Source organism: Phaethon aethereus (assembly GCF_964289735.1).
Source record: "Phaethon aethereus genome assembly, chromosome: 6".
In the NCBI taxonomy this organism is placed as follows: Eukaryota; Metazoa; Chordata; class Aves; order Phaethontiformes; family Phaethontidae; genus Phaethon; species Phaethon aethereus.
The window spans coordinates 34,915,999-34,928,227 of record NC_138580.1 but is presented as its reverse complement, the minus strand read 5'-3'; the positions used below and the strand labels follow the sequence as shown (position 1 = coordinate 34,928,227).

The 12,229-nt window shown below is 38.5% G+C and overlaps 1 protein-coding gene across 1 annotated transcript in view; it reads right to left on the bottom strand.

Annotated features, from left to right (window-relative positions):
- Positions 1-9,122, bottom strand: part of HIBCH (3-hydroxyisobutyryl-CoA hydrolase) — a gene marked incomplete at both ends in the record, with an annotated part of 46,119 nt that extends 36,997 nt beyond the window's left edge. The window contains 6 exons of the mRNA XM_082001210.1: positions 2,455-2,507; positions 4,596-4,676; positions 5,579-5,663; positions 7,125-7,265; positions 8,052-8,094; positions 9,091-9,122. Of these exons, the coding sequence (XP_081857336.1) occupies positions 2,455-2,507; positions 4,596-4,676; positions 5,579-5,663; positions 7,125-7,265; positions 8,052-8,094; positions 9,091-9,122 (435 nt within the window). The remainder of the gene's footprint in view (positions 1-2,454; positions 2,508-4,595; positions 4,677-5,578; positions 5,664-7,124; positions 7,266-8,051; positions 8,095-9,090) is intronic.
- Positions 9,123-12,229: the final 3,107 nt, after the last annotated feature.

Sequence of the window (12,229 nt, the reverse complement as noted above, 5' to 3'; positions counted from 1 at the left end):
AATGACAAACGTTTCTAGCTCCCACTGATTTCTAGGGACTAAGATGATAGCCAGATCCTGAGCATCTGAAATAGATGAAATATGACCTGATTGTGTTAAAAACATAGAACCTAGCATTTGAGTGATTTAAAACAAAGCATCTAATTGTACCATGAATAGAATAACTCCTTCATATGAATGCAGTTCTAGTGAATAATTACAGTAGGACAGAGTACTTCCATACGGCAAGCAGAACAAGATAACAACATGAGCATGACAAGTTCAAGGGCTGTTCTAGAGGTTTTCATCTATAAAATACCACTGCAGTGAAGCTATTTGTACCACAATAGAGAACAGCTGCTGCAAACCTTAAGTTTGGTTAAGGTCAGTTGTGATGGGGCTCCCAGTGCTGAAAATGATGAGAGAAGAGGGTGGGAGCAAGATGGGAGCTAATGCACTTTTCCTATGTAAGCATTAGCCCATTTAGAGGAATCAAAACAAATCTTAAAGACAGGGGAGGAGGCTGAAAGGAAAAGCATAGAAGACAACTCAAAACTAACACAACACACACATAAATTAATCAGTGTTGAGAAATACTACTGGTGATCTCCTTTGTTAAATTATCAGCAGATACTTCCATGTACTGCCAATGCGGGCTGGGGGGGGAAGTGTGTTGATGAAAACATGCACTCCTGTAGGAAGAAAATTATCTCAGTGTAAACTGCAGCTGTATGAACAAGTGCAAATTAAATAGCACTCAAGGTTAAAAAAAAAAAAGTTTAAAAGTAGTCTGGAACTTGAGACCTACCTGCTTGTTCCCTTAAGTTAAGCTGCATACTTGCTCAATCAAAATCTGGTTCCCTACACTCAAATGAAGACAACTGCTACTAGTATCATCAAACTGAGGATAAGCAAGAAACTTAGTCATTCAAACTCTAATGGCAGTTAAACACAGTCAAGGTCCCACTGAAATTTGGGCATGCTATACTAAAATTTGGATACCCAACTAAAGTTTCAGACTAACTGTTGTCTTTTAAAAGCTCATTAAAAGAAAGGAAACCAATAAAGAATCTTAGTAATGCATTATGCTCTGCTCAGTCCAAAAAAATACTGACAAAAAAAGGACAAAATTCTATTCCTGCTTAGGACACAATCATAATGAGCAATCTATAGGACCTGTAAAAAAGACATCAGCTGCTGGGCAGTTTTGCTCTTTCATAGCTATCCATGCAGTTATTCAAAACTCACTAAAATAAATAGACTCCCTGTCTCTTATTCACAAAACTTCAGGTCTCCTATGTTAAATAAAAAACTTTTTCTGCAAGAAGAGCTACAAGACTAGTCCCCTTTATGCTGGAAACAATTATGTATACTAGATTGGGGCAGGGAGGGAATGGCTATCTAGCTGAGATCTTTGGGGCTGGTAGCAGAGAAGCAAAGGGGAAGAATTGCATGTTTAGATCACAAGCTGAAAAGACCACAACCAAAATAGACAAAATTAAATGTGTGAGAAAAGATGGAAAAGTAAGAGTCATGACAGGTGATGGATCACATAGTGTTCCACTTCTTGCATCCTGTCTTTGACTTTAATTTAAATGGACTGTACACCCATATCATACTGACATGCAAGAAAACAATAAAAATCTAAGTGACAATATGGCAGATGGACTTCACTGTCAAACTCATTGTTCAAAAGACCTTAAGATTATTGTATTCTACTGCCTGCTATGGTGCAAATATATCCAACATATGTCAAACTGAAGAGAACGGCATTTTAGCATGTAGAAAAGCATGCTATTGCTCTTCTACCTACCTACTCATGGTGTTTTGAGCCAAGAGTTGCTGAAACAATTATAAGCACTGAGTATAACTAGCAAGGTGATGGATAATCCTCCATGTTGCTTTAGTAATAAGGTGTGGCCTTGGGGGGGAAATCAGGATCTTGTAACTCATGTTTTAGGAGTACTGCAGAGGTGAGAAAGTAGATGCCTTTCCAGATTATTTGTTGGAAAAATACAGAACTCATGAATGTCTGTTAAAGTATAGCTTAGAATGATATTTTTCCAATTTTTCAAAGATTTGTCCTTTAATTGTATTTTTATATAGTTCTATTTTTTAATACACTTTGAGTGGAAAATTCATCTCAGCTCTTTTATGATCTACAAACTCACACTTCAGTATTTTGAAAACCTTTGTGAGGGGTATTTCCTACAGTGGCAGGATTCTGCTCTTTTTCTCAATGCAATCACCAGATCCTCAGAGAAAGCAGTTGCACTAGCTATCAAAGAACAGCAGAAGCACTAGAAGAGCAGCAATTTACTAAGACAAGCAAGAGACAAAGGTTCAGATTATGATGCTTGTTCTTGAATTGAAATGTTTGAAATGCTACATGTGCAATTCATTCAGCTCAAGTACAGAAATTACATTATTTTAAACCAAATTATATCAGATATCACACAAAGGTACTTAACTTACCCCTCCCATTGTAATGCCATCAATAAGTGCCACATATGGCTTCTTGCAAGTACCTGTAAGAAATGTAAAAAAAATTGTACATTTTTTCGAAAGAGTGGACCTGTGACTAACTGTATACATGACACATTTCCCCATGTCTTACTTCAGAAAGAGCAACAGAAAATAAACTGTAAATTAAACAGTAAAATATCCATTTATAATGAAGGTAGTTTATGTAATTCTTAAGCAATGAAAAGAAACACCAATTACTGACTTACTGCATTCTGACTGTTGTAAGAGAACATTATACAACCATTAAATGTAAGATTGTTTGCTATGTGAGTACCTGACAATTTAGCCACATCTGGCTATTATAAATAGCTTTGTAGGATGCTGGAACACAACAGTTTGTTTCACCCATCTCACAGCCTGGATTAACAGCACAGAGTGTGTACAAGCGCTCCAGTACTTTACTACAAAGCCAGATGAATTGGTAGACTTCAGCCAAAATGTGACAATAAACTACTGCAATGCAAACATGTTCTGTCTTGCCAACTCCGTTGTATGTTACAACCCTGAATGTGGCGCAGGCAGGTTGAGATGATAATGTCCTAAAGTACCACAGTTTTATCTACCAACTTCATCTGTTGGTGCCTTTAGGAGGCATAAAACTGAAGACATGATGCTTTCAACTACCATTCATGGAAAGATTCAGGAGTTCGCTGTGAATGAAACTGCTGCCTGATATTCAGTGTTTTCAGGTCAGACTTAGTTCAGTCAGATTGTTCAGTCAGATTGCTGATACAAGTGCTGCAACCGTGTTGCTAGCTTTTCTGTTGCAAGCTTTCTATAGATCCTTGTTTAAAAAAGGAACTATTTTAAAAGGCAGTTCAATCCTTCAAATGAGTAGTTAGAAAATATAACAGAATTGCATTTTTAACTTTGTTCTTACATGAACTTATAAACTAATGCATGGGCTCTAGATGCTAGCCCTTGAACTAAATTTCTACAGAAGCATGCCTTTCCAATAGCAAATGTTGTGAAAGCAGCTCTCCTGTGTATTTTTAAGTTGTAAATTATAAGATACAAATAAATCCTATTGGCAGAAATCTCAGTCTTAAAGGAATACAATCATACCAAAGTTAATCTAGATTTTGTAATTACATGCATTATAGATACAGAACACCCTAATGACTTTAAAAAACACCAAACTTTAAGTATGTACCCTTACAATATTTGAATAGACTAGAATAGTTAGTTGGAAGAGATCTACAATGATCATCTAGTCCAACTACCATGGTAATACATATGTGAAACTTTAAGCTATTTTTCTTCATGAAGGCAAGAAGGGCATGACAAATGCTGAAACTGGAAACTCTGTCAAATAAAGTAAAAATAACTTTTCAGAAATTACTCTTACTCCAATAACTTTCTGCTCTTCTGTCAACCTAAGTTGATACGCAAGATGTTCACCTCTCCTCCTGTAATGACTAACACTGGATACGATGTTTAAAAACTCAAACTGTGTTCAATTAAAATATGTTTGGAGAAGTTTCTTCTGAACAAAACATTCAACTCTTGACTTTTATCCTACAAAATTAATACCCTTTCTTAATACCCTTTACCCTGGTAAATTTTACCCAGTGTCTTTGCTGTTAGTTATTTTAAGACCACATACTCCTAGGTTCTTTGCCATAAACTAAGGCAGTTAAGTCCTAGCTTGAGTATTCATTTATGCAGTTTATTTAAATGAAAAACTTTAACATTATTTGATCTTCTGCTTTCTGAGTGATATTGATTTTCCATGCATCTATTTTTATCTCAGGTCGTCTTTGAAGTAAATCAGTGAAACAGAACTGCACTGTCTGCATCTAAGATTTAATTCATCCATAGCACAAAGATAACTACCCAGAAGGATGGGATAAGGTAGCTGTCATAATAGCTTAAACACAAGAAGCAAATTCTGCATGCAAGGTATAAAAATGAGGTATGTTACACTACTGGTACTGAACTTGGTTAAAACAAAAAATAATTACTACTTCTATGTTACTACTACTATGTTATCACAGTCTTTTATAGGTTAGCAAAGAGAGAAAGTGAATTTACATTCAAACTCACTATTAGGAAAACCGTACTGCTTCAGAATTTGCTATTAAACATACCAATGGCATTGTTCAGGATATATTCTTCTCTGAAAAAATCTTGTGCCAGTCTATCTCCAACTTTTCCTGCATCTGTGATGGCTTAAGAGAAATAAAAATTCTAAAGATAACTAAGTTTAATAGAAAATACAATAACAAGTGAAAAAAAAAAAATCACGTAACAGTTTTTTCCTTCAGCAAACAAACAGCAACTTAATCCTGCTTTATTTTATTTGAGAAGATTTGCTCAAACTTAAATATGAACACAAAGTTTCAAATTTGAGTCAATTCTATTATGATGCAGACTTTGTCACATACTACTTGTGAGAGTGCAGTCCATTTTCTATGCTATGGAACACCTCCTAATGTCTGGTAGTCTTGTTTGTGGTATTTCAGAACAGCCACATAAAAGTGATTACACTGAAGACTCTGAATAACAAAAATGAGAAGTCAGTTAGAGCTGGTCATAATTTAACAATAATCTGGGCTGCTTGTTTACCTAAGATTTAAAACAACTGCTAATTTTCACAGTTTGGAGACTTCCTACAGTTCATAATTACAAAATAATTACAGATACATTGATCACCATTGTCAGCTGTCTGTATCTAGCTCTCTCAAACATCAGACACAAATTATCCAACAGTAACAGAGCTACCTATTAGGACCCTTCAAATTTCTTGTAAAGAAGCTGTCAGTAATGAAAATCTGGGAAGATGAAGGTAGAGACAAGAACCCTCTTTCCCAGGAATGACTGGCTGCCATTACCAGTTATTCACAGAAAACCCAATTTTTACTCTTTTATACAATGTTCCAACAGCTGTCTCCTGACAAATAACTTAAATAGCATCTGCACATCAAGATGTCATAAGAAGTCAGCACAACTAATCTTTTCTACTGTTGTGTAGTAAGCCTCCATTTACCTGAGTCACACCAAATAAGGGAAATCAATGCAAAGTAGTAACTGGCAAAGATATGTCAAATGTTTAAGTGACTATAGTCCTTACCTCTGATGTCACCCCCCGCACAAAAAGCTTTTCCTCCAGTTCCCTTTATGATTATTAAAAAAGTTTCAGGATCTTGCTCCCAAGTCTAAAAAGAAGTAAATGTTTTCATGTAAGATTAAAGTCTGTGCAAAAAAATATTTTTCTGTATACTGTCTATAATTCTTATTTTACTTTTTCAAAAAGCAAATCAAACCATAGTTAGAATAGTCTGTCTTAAACTGAAGTTTGAGAGCTAAATGTCTTTCAGCCGGCTCTGTGGCTTATTCAACCTTGACGTCAAAGCTCATCAAAGTTGTCTTCTGTATTTTACAAAAAAGCCTATGCAGAGCTCCCAATGTCTGAAGCACTCCCTAAAACAGGGCCTGACATAAATCTCAATGGGAACACAATGCTGAGGCAGAAAGCTGGGAATATGGAAGATGTAACAACATTTCAGGGCAAATAATAAAAGTTGTTTAAGATGCATGGCAAGGAAAACAGCATTTAAATTGTTGATGGATTTTGTCATTTTGTCAAAATGACTGCAACCAATGCTAATCAAGGACTGGATCAAATCAATTTGTGGACAGATGTTTTGCTAAGCACAAAGACTGGGTTTGGGTTTTTTTGTTGTTCTGAATTAAATATACTGGTACAAGACTTCAGCAATGGTGCAACCATATTGAGAAAAAGATGCCTTTTACAGGGTTTTTCTGCCCTTTAAGCTACACTTATATAATCCCTTATTCAAGTAAGTGTACTCAGATAAAAGACAGACAAGACATTTCTGTATACCTGCAACCATACTTAAAATTATGCCACCTTTTAAGGTTGTGCTTCAAATAAAGCCTGGTACTCAGCACGACAGATTAAGTATTTCTTTCTTTAAATGTTCTTCAAAGAATGCATAAATTTGCAGCACAAACATCTACCAAAATACCAAAAGGCAGGCAACTATCCTACAAATACTGGTATGTACTAAATTTGACTTTGTGCATATGATAAATAATATCATTAAATTAAAAAGCACTATTTTCATGCTTAAAATTTCACATTACTTCACTAGCTTGTAGAAACAGCACCTGTAAAACCGTGAAGAAGTTCTTTAAGGAATGACACTAACAGCACCTTGCTTGCTAATGATTTGTGTCTTATTTCAGACATGTAGCCTCCCTGCAAAACATGCACCCAATCAAAAGGCAACACCACTGTATAGCTTGGAATTTGTGCATGCCAACTGACCAGCTGGGTGTTGCCAAAAGGGACGTATAAATGTCAAACACTGCTTGCTTTTAATTCAGTCCTGGTTTTAATATGGGTGTCTCTTTATCTACCCAGATGCTAAAGTTAACTTTGTCTGACAGCTTGTTTCTTTGACGTGTCTTCTCCTCTTTCTAGCTTGCTTGAAACTGTCTGTTCTTTCCCATCCTATAAATCTGAGCTCACTGGCCAATGCACTCACACAGGCTTTCATTCTTTAAATCAATACACTAAATGTCCGACTGAATTTTAAAATTGGTTTTGGATAACATATGTATAGTGGATGGGTGGAAACAGAGGTACTAACCTTTATTTGTGGATAAATTTGTTGGATCATAGAAAGATTTAGCGCATTGAGAGCCTTGGGTCTATTCAGAGTTATTATTCCTGCACCTCCTCTCTTTTCCAACAACACTTCAGCTGTCAAATCTGTATGCTTAGACATTTTCTGTACATGCAAAAACAAGTAAAGCAAATGTCATCAGTTAGATAACTTGAGTAACATACTTGCAAGAGTGTCTATGGAAATATATTCTCAAAATGCACTATTTAAGATCATAAAACATGCATTTTGGAATTGTATGCTAAGGTTTTCCTACTGTGTTTCAAGATTTATTTGCATTTCCTAAACAGTTCTTTTGAAACTACTTTACGTTTGAGTCCTTCAGCATAATAACCCTCAGACAAGTTTTTGAGCCGCACACTCTTTGACAATGACATTTGAGTTCATGTAAAAAAACAAAAAACCAAAAACCAAAAACCAACAAAACACAAAACCATGGTTCTTTAAGACTGACATTCTGAAAATACCTGCAACAATTCTAACAATGACAGTTCCATGTGTACTTACTGGCAGTTTCTGACACTGCAAAACCAAACACACACATTGCTTTGTCTGTAAGTAACTTTTAACAGTAGAGAACAAATCACTAAACTATTTTCACAATTGATTTCAAATTCACGGTTGAATGATATTTAAGGAATATACAGATGCTAAGATAGAAACTAACTGTAGAAGTAGGTAAGGCTAAAATAATTAAACTTTAACTTAAGAGTATAATAGAAACTTGTAACAAAGTGCTCGAAGACATGGGCAACGTTATGCCCGAGCAATAAATGATGGCATTCAGAACCACTGTGAGCAGACATATTAGAAGTTGCATGTACTGTCTGTCTTAGGGTAGTTAAGAGTCCTAAAAGCTTCCAACTCAGTCAAACAAGATGCTGTTCTTACCAAATGTTGTAATATTACTTGCAGTCTGTTGAATGGCTTCAGCCTGAAAAAGAAACATTAAAAAGACAGCTAAAACCATAAACCAGCTACATAATCCCCAAATATATGACTGCTGAGTTAAGCAACGCTTAGAAAAATTTCTGAACACAATTGTTTTACATTCTCCTTTTTAAAATCAAGTAAAATCAAGAGTTCAATTTTGATATCAGAACAATTGGAAACCTCTTTGCTTACTAGTAAATAGATAGCAGATACCAACGCCAACTACTAATTGTTTTCGATGCGTTCAATTTCAAGTTAGAAGGAGAACCTGGAAATAGTAAGACAAAAAGTTTGGAGGATATGTTTGATATGTAGCAGTGTGTGTCTTTTAAGGATTTACAGCCTTTTTCTGGATGTTTAAATACTAGCATCTTTTAAAAAAAATGGTCTTGTCAAAACTTGTGCATTTCCAAAGTTTCCATTACGCCAAGCCTGCCCTCATGTCCTTGTGTGCATGTACATTTACGCAGGGTTTATGTTAACAGCTTGAAGGCAGCTTATGCTTCTGTTGCTGACAGCAGATACTCATGCCGGGCCTTTTCGTCAACATGCTACTCACTTTAAGTAATGTGGCCGTTACTCATTAATTGTCACTGTACTCTATTGAGGAAGACAGTAAACAACGGCATTTGCTGGACTTCTGACACCAGGCGTGCGTCAATATTAACAAGCCGCTTTATCTTTCAGCTATAAAACACAGACAATTAACATGTTACATGCTAACGTCCCGGCGCCCTAAGCTACTTTTTAAGTATATGCTCGTTTTAGAATGGGAAAGTTAATCTAGGCCTGGCAAATCTCGGCCTAAATGATATTTTATACCAGCTCAGGGGATTACAACCCGGCACTAGAGGCCTTCCCGGACCATTGCTCCCTGCCGCAAGACACCGCCAAGCTGCAGCCGCGGCCGCCCGACGCCATTTAAAGCCCGTCGGCGGGAGGAGCGCAGGAGAAGCTTCGCCGCGCCTCAGGGCGGGCACCGCCGCTTCCCCGTTACCTGGGCAGCGGCCTCAGTACCCGGGCCGCCATGGCGGCAGCCGGCGCGGTCGATCGCCGTCATCGGATGCCGGTACGCCAGGACGCGAGGCGCCGCGAGTGGGGTAGCGCGCATGCGCGGGGGGGGGCCGCGAGCGGTCGGCGGGCCGGGCTGCGTTCCCCTCACACACACCCCCCACGCCCCTCGCTCCTGGCCTGCTCTGAGGGGCGCTCGCCCCCCGCGGCTGCCCCCTTGAACAGCCCTTTCCCAGTCAGCGTAGCGACTAACCGAGGCAGAAGGTCAGCCGGGCGGCGGCTTGGCGTTTGTGAGTAAGGCTGCGGGCCCCTGGCTCGGTAGTTGTATGAAGAGTTTTCCTTACCCTGACAGGATTTGGGCTGAAGCTGCGCTGCTCCCCGTCCTGGATGAGGCCGGGAGGTGTGAGGACATGAGGTGAAGCTGTTCCTTTGTTGGTGAAGCAAATTATGCCGTCTGTAGCGATAACATAAACCATGGCAGTTGCTGCCCAAGGTGGAGAAAGCCGGGTTGCCAGATCACCTTCAGAGCCGAACTTCGTGGACTGAAACTGCATTTTGACGATGTATTGTTTTCAGCAGCAAAACCGGTTTCTTAATTTCTGACCTCCCCGTTTCTCCTCGTCCTTTACACCTGCTGCCACACCTGTGCTGCCCTCTTAGCTACTGACACACAGATGAGTGAGCTGGGATTAAGGAGCTGCCCTAAGGTAACATCCCACCCAAAAACTGCTTATCCTAGAAGGTAAATACTGGGATTAAGCAGCTAATGTGGTTACTTCCCTGACGGTAGCAAGGGACCAAACTGTGAGCTCAAACACAGCATGTGTTCAGTGTAAATGGGCTCAGAAATTGCAACCAGAAAACTGCCTTTTCTTTTCAATAGAAGATTAAGGCATTTGAGAGTTTATGGACATCATAGTAGGAGTCCATAATACTAAGTTCACTTTTCTTTCAGTAACTATGTCTGATCAGATTTTTTTTAGACTGACACATGAGACATACCGAAAAGTATGATGAACTGTGGAGTAAATGACAATACAGTGCATTAGGTAGAGATGCAGCTTCATCATCTCTCAGTGTAGCAAGTTCTTAGCACTGGGTGTCTTGATTCACATTTGTACTAAAAAAAAAAAATCTTAAAACCTTGTAGCAAAATTATTTTCCTGGAGCAGAAAAATCTCACCTCTCAGAGTCACTCTAGAGAAGTCTCCAGAGGGCAACCTTGCTCTTCAAGAAATGATTCAGCCCCTGCTTACAGTAGCGTCATCTGTATTGGCATTTCCGTTGCAGTAACTCTCAGGGTGTATTAAATTTAGTTGTAAAAATCTTAAACTAAATGGGCACAAAAAAAAGACACAGAACATTTCTGTATTGTGCAGTCTCAGTTTTCAGTCTTGTACGGTGCGAACAAAAAATAACTGAGAACAGGACATGAGGTGCTTTTGCAGGCATTGGGCGACTGCCTACTGTGAACTAAGTAATTGCAGAATTCACTAGGCAATCCAGACTATTCAAGCTTTTTACCTACAGATTATGTGATCATCAAAGATGCAGCCTGTTAGTGTCATCTTGAGTATGTACCGCCCTATATGCTGTTTCCCAGCAAGTACCATGCAATTAAACCTAAACCAGTCTAAATGACACCAAACTATTACAGTTGCCAAATCTGAACCCTTATCAGTTATCCTCAGAAATCTCTCATCCAGGTGTAACCAAATTATGGGGAGTTTGATAAGCAGATAACATTTTTGTACTTCATATCCTATGTCTAAAAGTCTATACATTTCCGAGACAAATATGAACAGAATCTTTCTGCAGGGTAATCTTGTAGTGTTGTGGAAATTAAGAAATTGGTGTGTGGAAGCTAACCTTGGGTAAGAGCAGGTGGAGGCTGTTTGAAACCCTTAGAAATCTCTTTAATAAATGCCAGCTGCACAAGGTGCACACAAGCAGGGCTGTGATCAGGACACGATTATATAGGATGTCTGTTTCTAGAGTCCAAAATAGAAGTCAGTGGTCGGATTCATCTCTTACTTAACGCTGATTTTAATCTGTGTCCCCCCCTGCAATCTATTCTGCCCCCACTTCAGTATGAATAATGGTGTAGACCCCTTCTTTATTGTCATCCAGCTGTATGTCTGATTTAGAACAAGCGTGGGGCCTGCTCGTTTTTAAACAAGGAAGTAACAGCAAGCATTGTCTTGCAATAGCTACTGATTTCTTTCCACAGTGCTGACACTAAGTTTCTGCTTAATGTTTAAATTCTTTTTTTTTTTTTTTAATTGGTTTCCAGAAGAAGAGGTGCTGACAGAAGAGCAGTATTCCTTGAGCCAAGCATTCTACTTCACTTTAAAACATGCTGGTGATGGCTTGAATTTACCTATAGTTTGGGGGAGTGGAGGGGCAGGAAGGGGTGGTAGGTGTTAGAAAATGTAATTTTCTCACAGAAAGCCATTTAGTGACTCAAATACAGTCCGAAAAGTAACTCATCCTGGTTTTTAATAGTCCTCTTGCATACCTCATTTTCTGCAGAGTGGAATATCAAAGTGAAAATGTTTTCTAAAAAGTAAATAAGACTTCTGTAAGTAAAAATAGGAAAAAGAGTTAAAATAATGGAGTTGCATGAGAATAAACGGAATGAGATGACCTTTAACTTGGGAGTTTATGGATGATACTACTATTAGCAAAGAGAGCTGCAGGAGACTGGATATACGCCCCTAGTAACCAAGCCAAGAACTTGGGGAGTGTAAGTGCAATAGCCAGAAGGATAGGCACGCTGTAATTCCTCCCATTGGAGAAATTTCCTGGCAGTGTGTTCAGCAGGTTTGGAAAGAGAAAACAAATTGCAGACTGTAGGAGGACTTTAGAGTTGAGCAGATGTTTTCAGGTTTTGTTTCTGGGTTTTTTTTGGTTTCTTTTCCAAAAAAACTTATAACTTCAGGATGTGGGAGCTCTTGCTCCCAAGAAAGATTCCAAGAGCAGCTCAGTTGCATTCTGTATGCCACCTATATACCCCCAATTAATCATGAATTTGTACCTCACACTTACTTGCCTCTGAGAGTTCCCAGTGTAGTTCACCAAGACTGGGTAATAAATAGTACAAGTACTCCGTCATGTCCCATGCT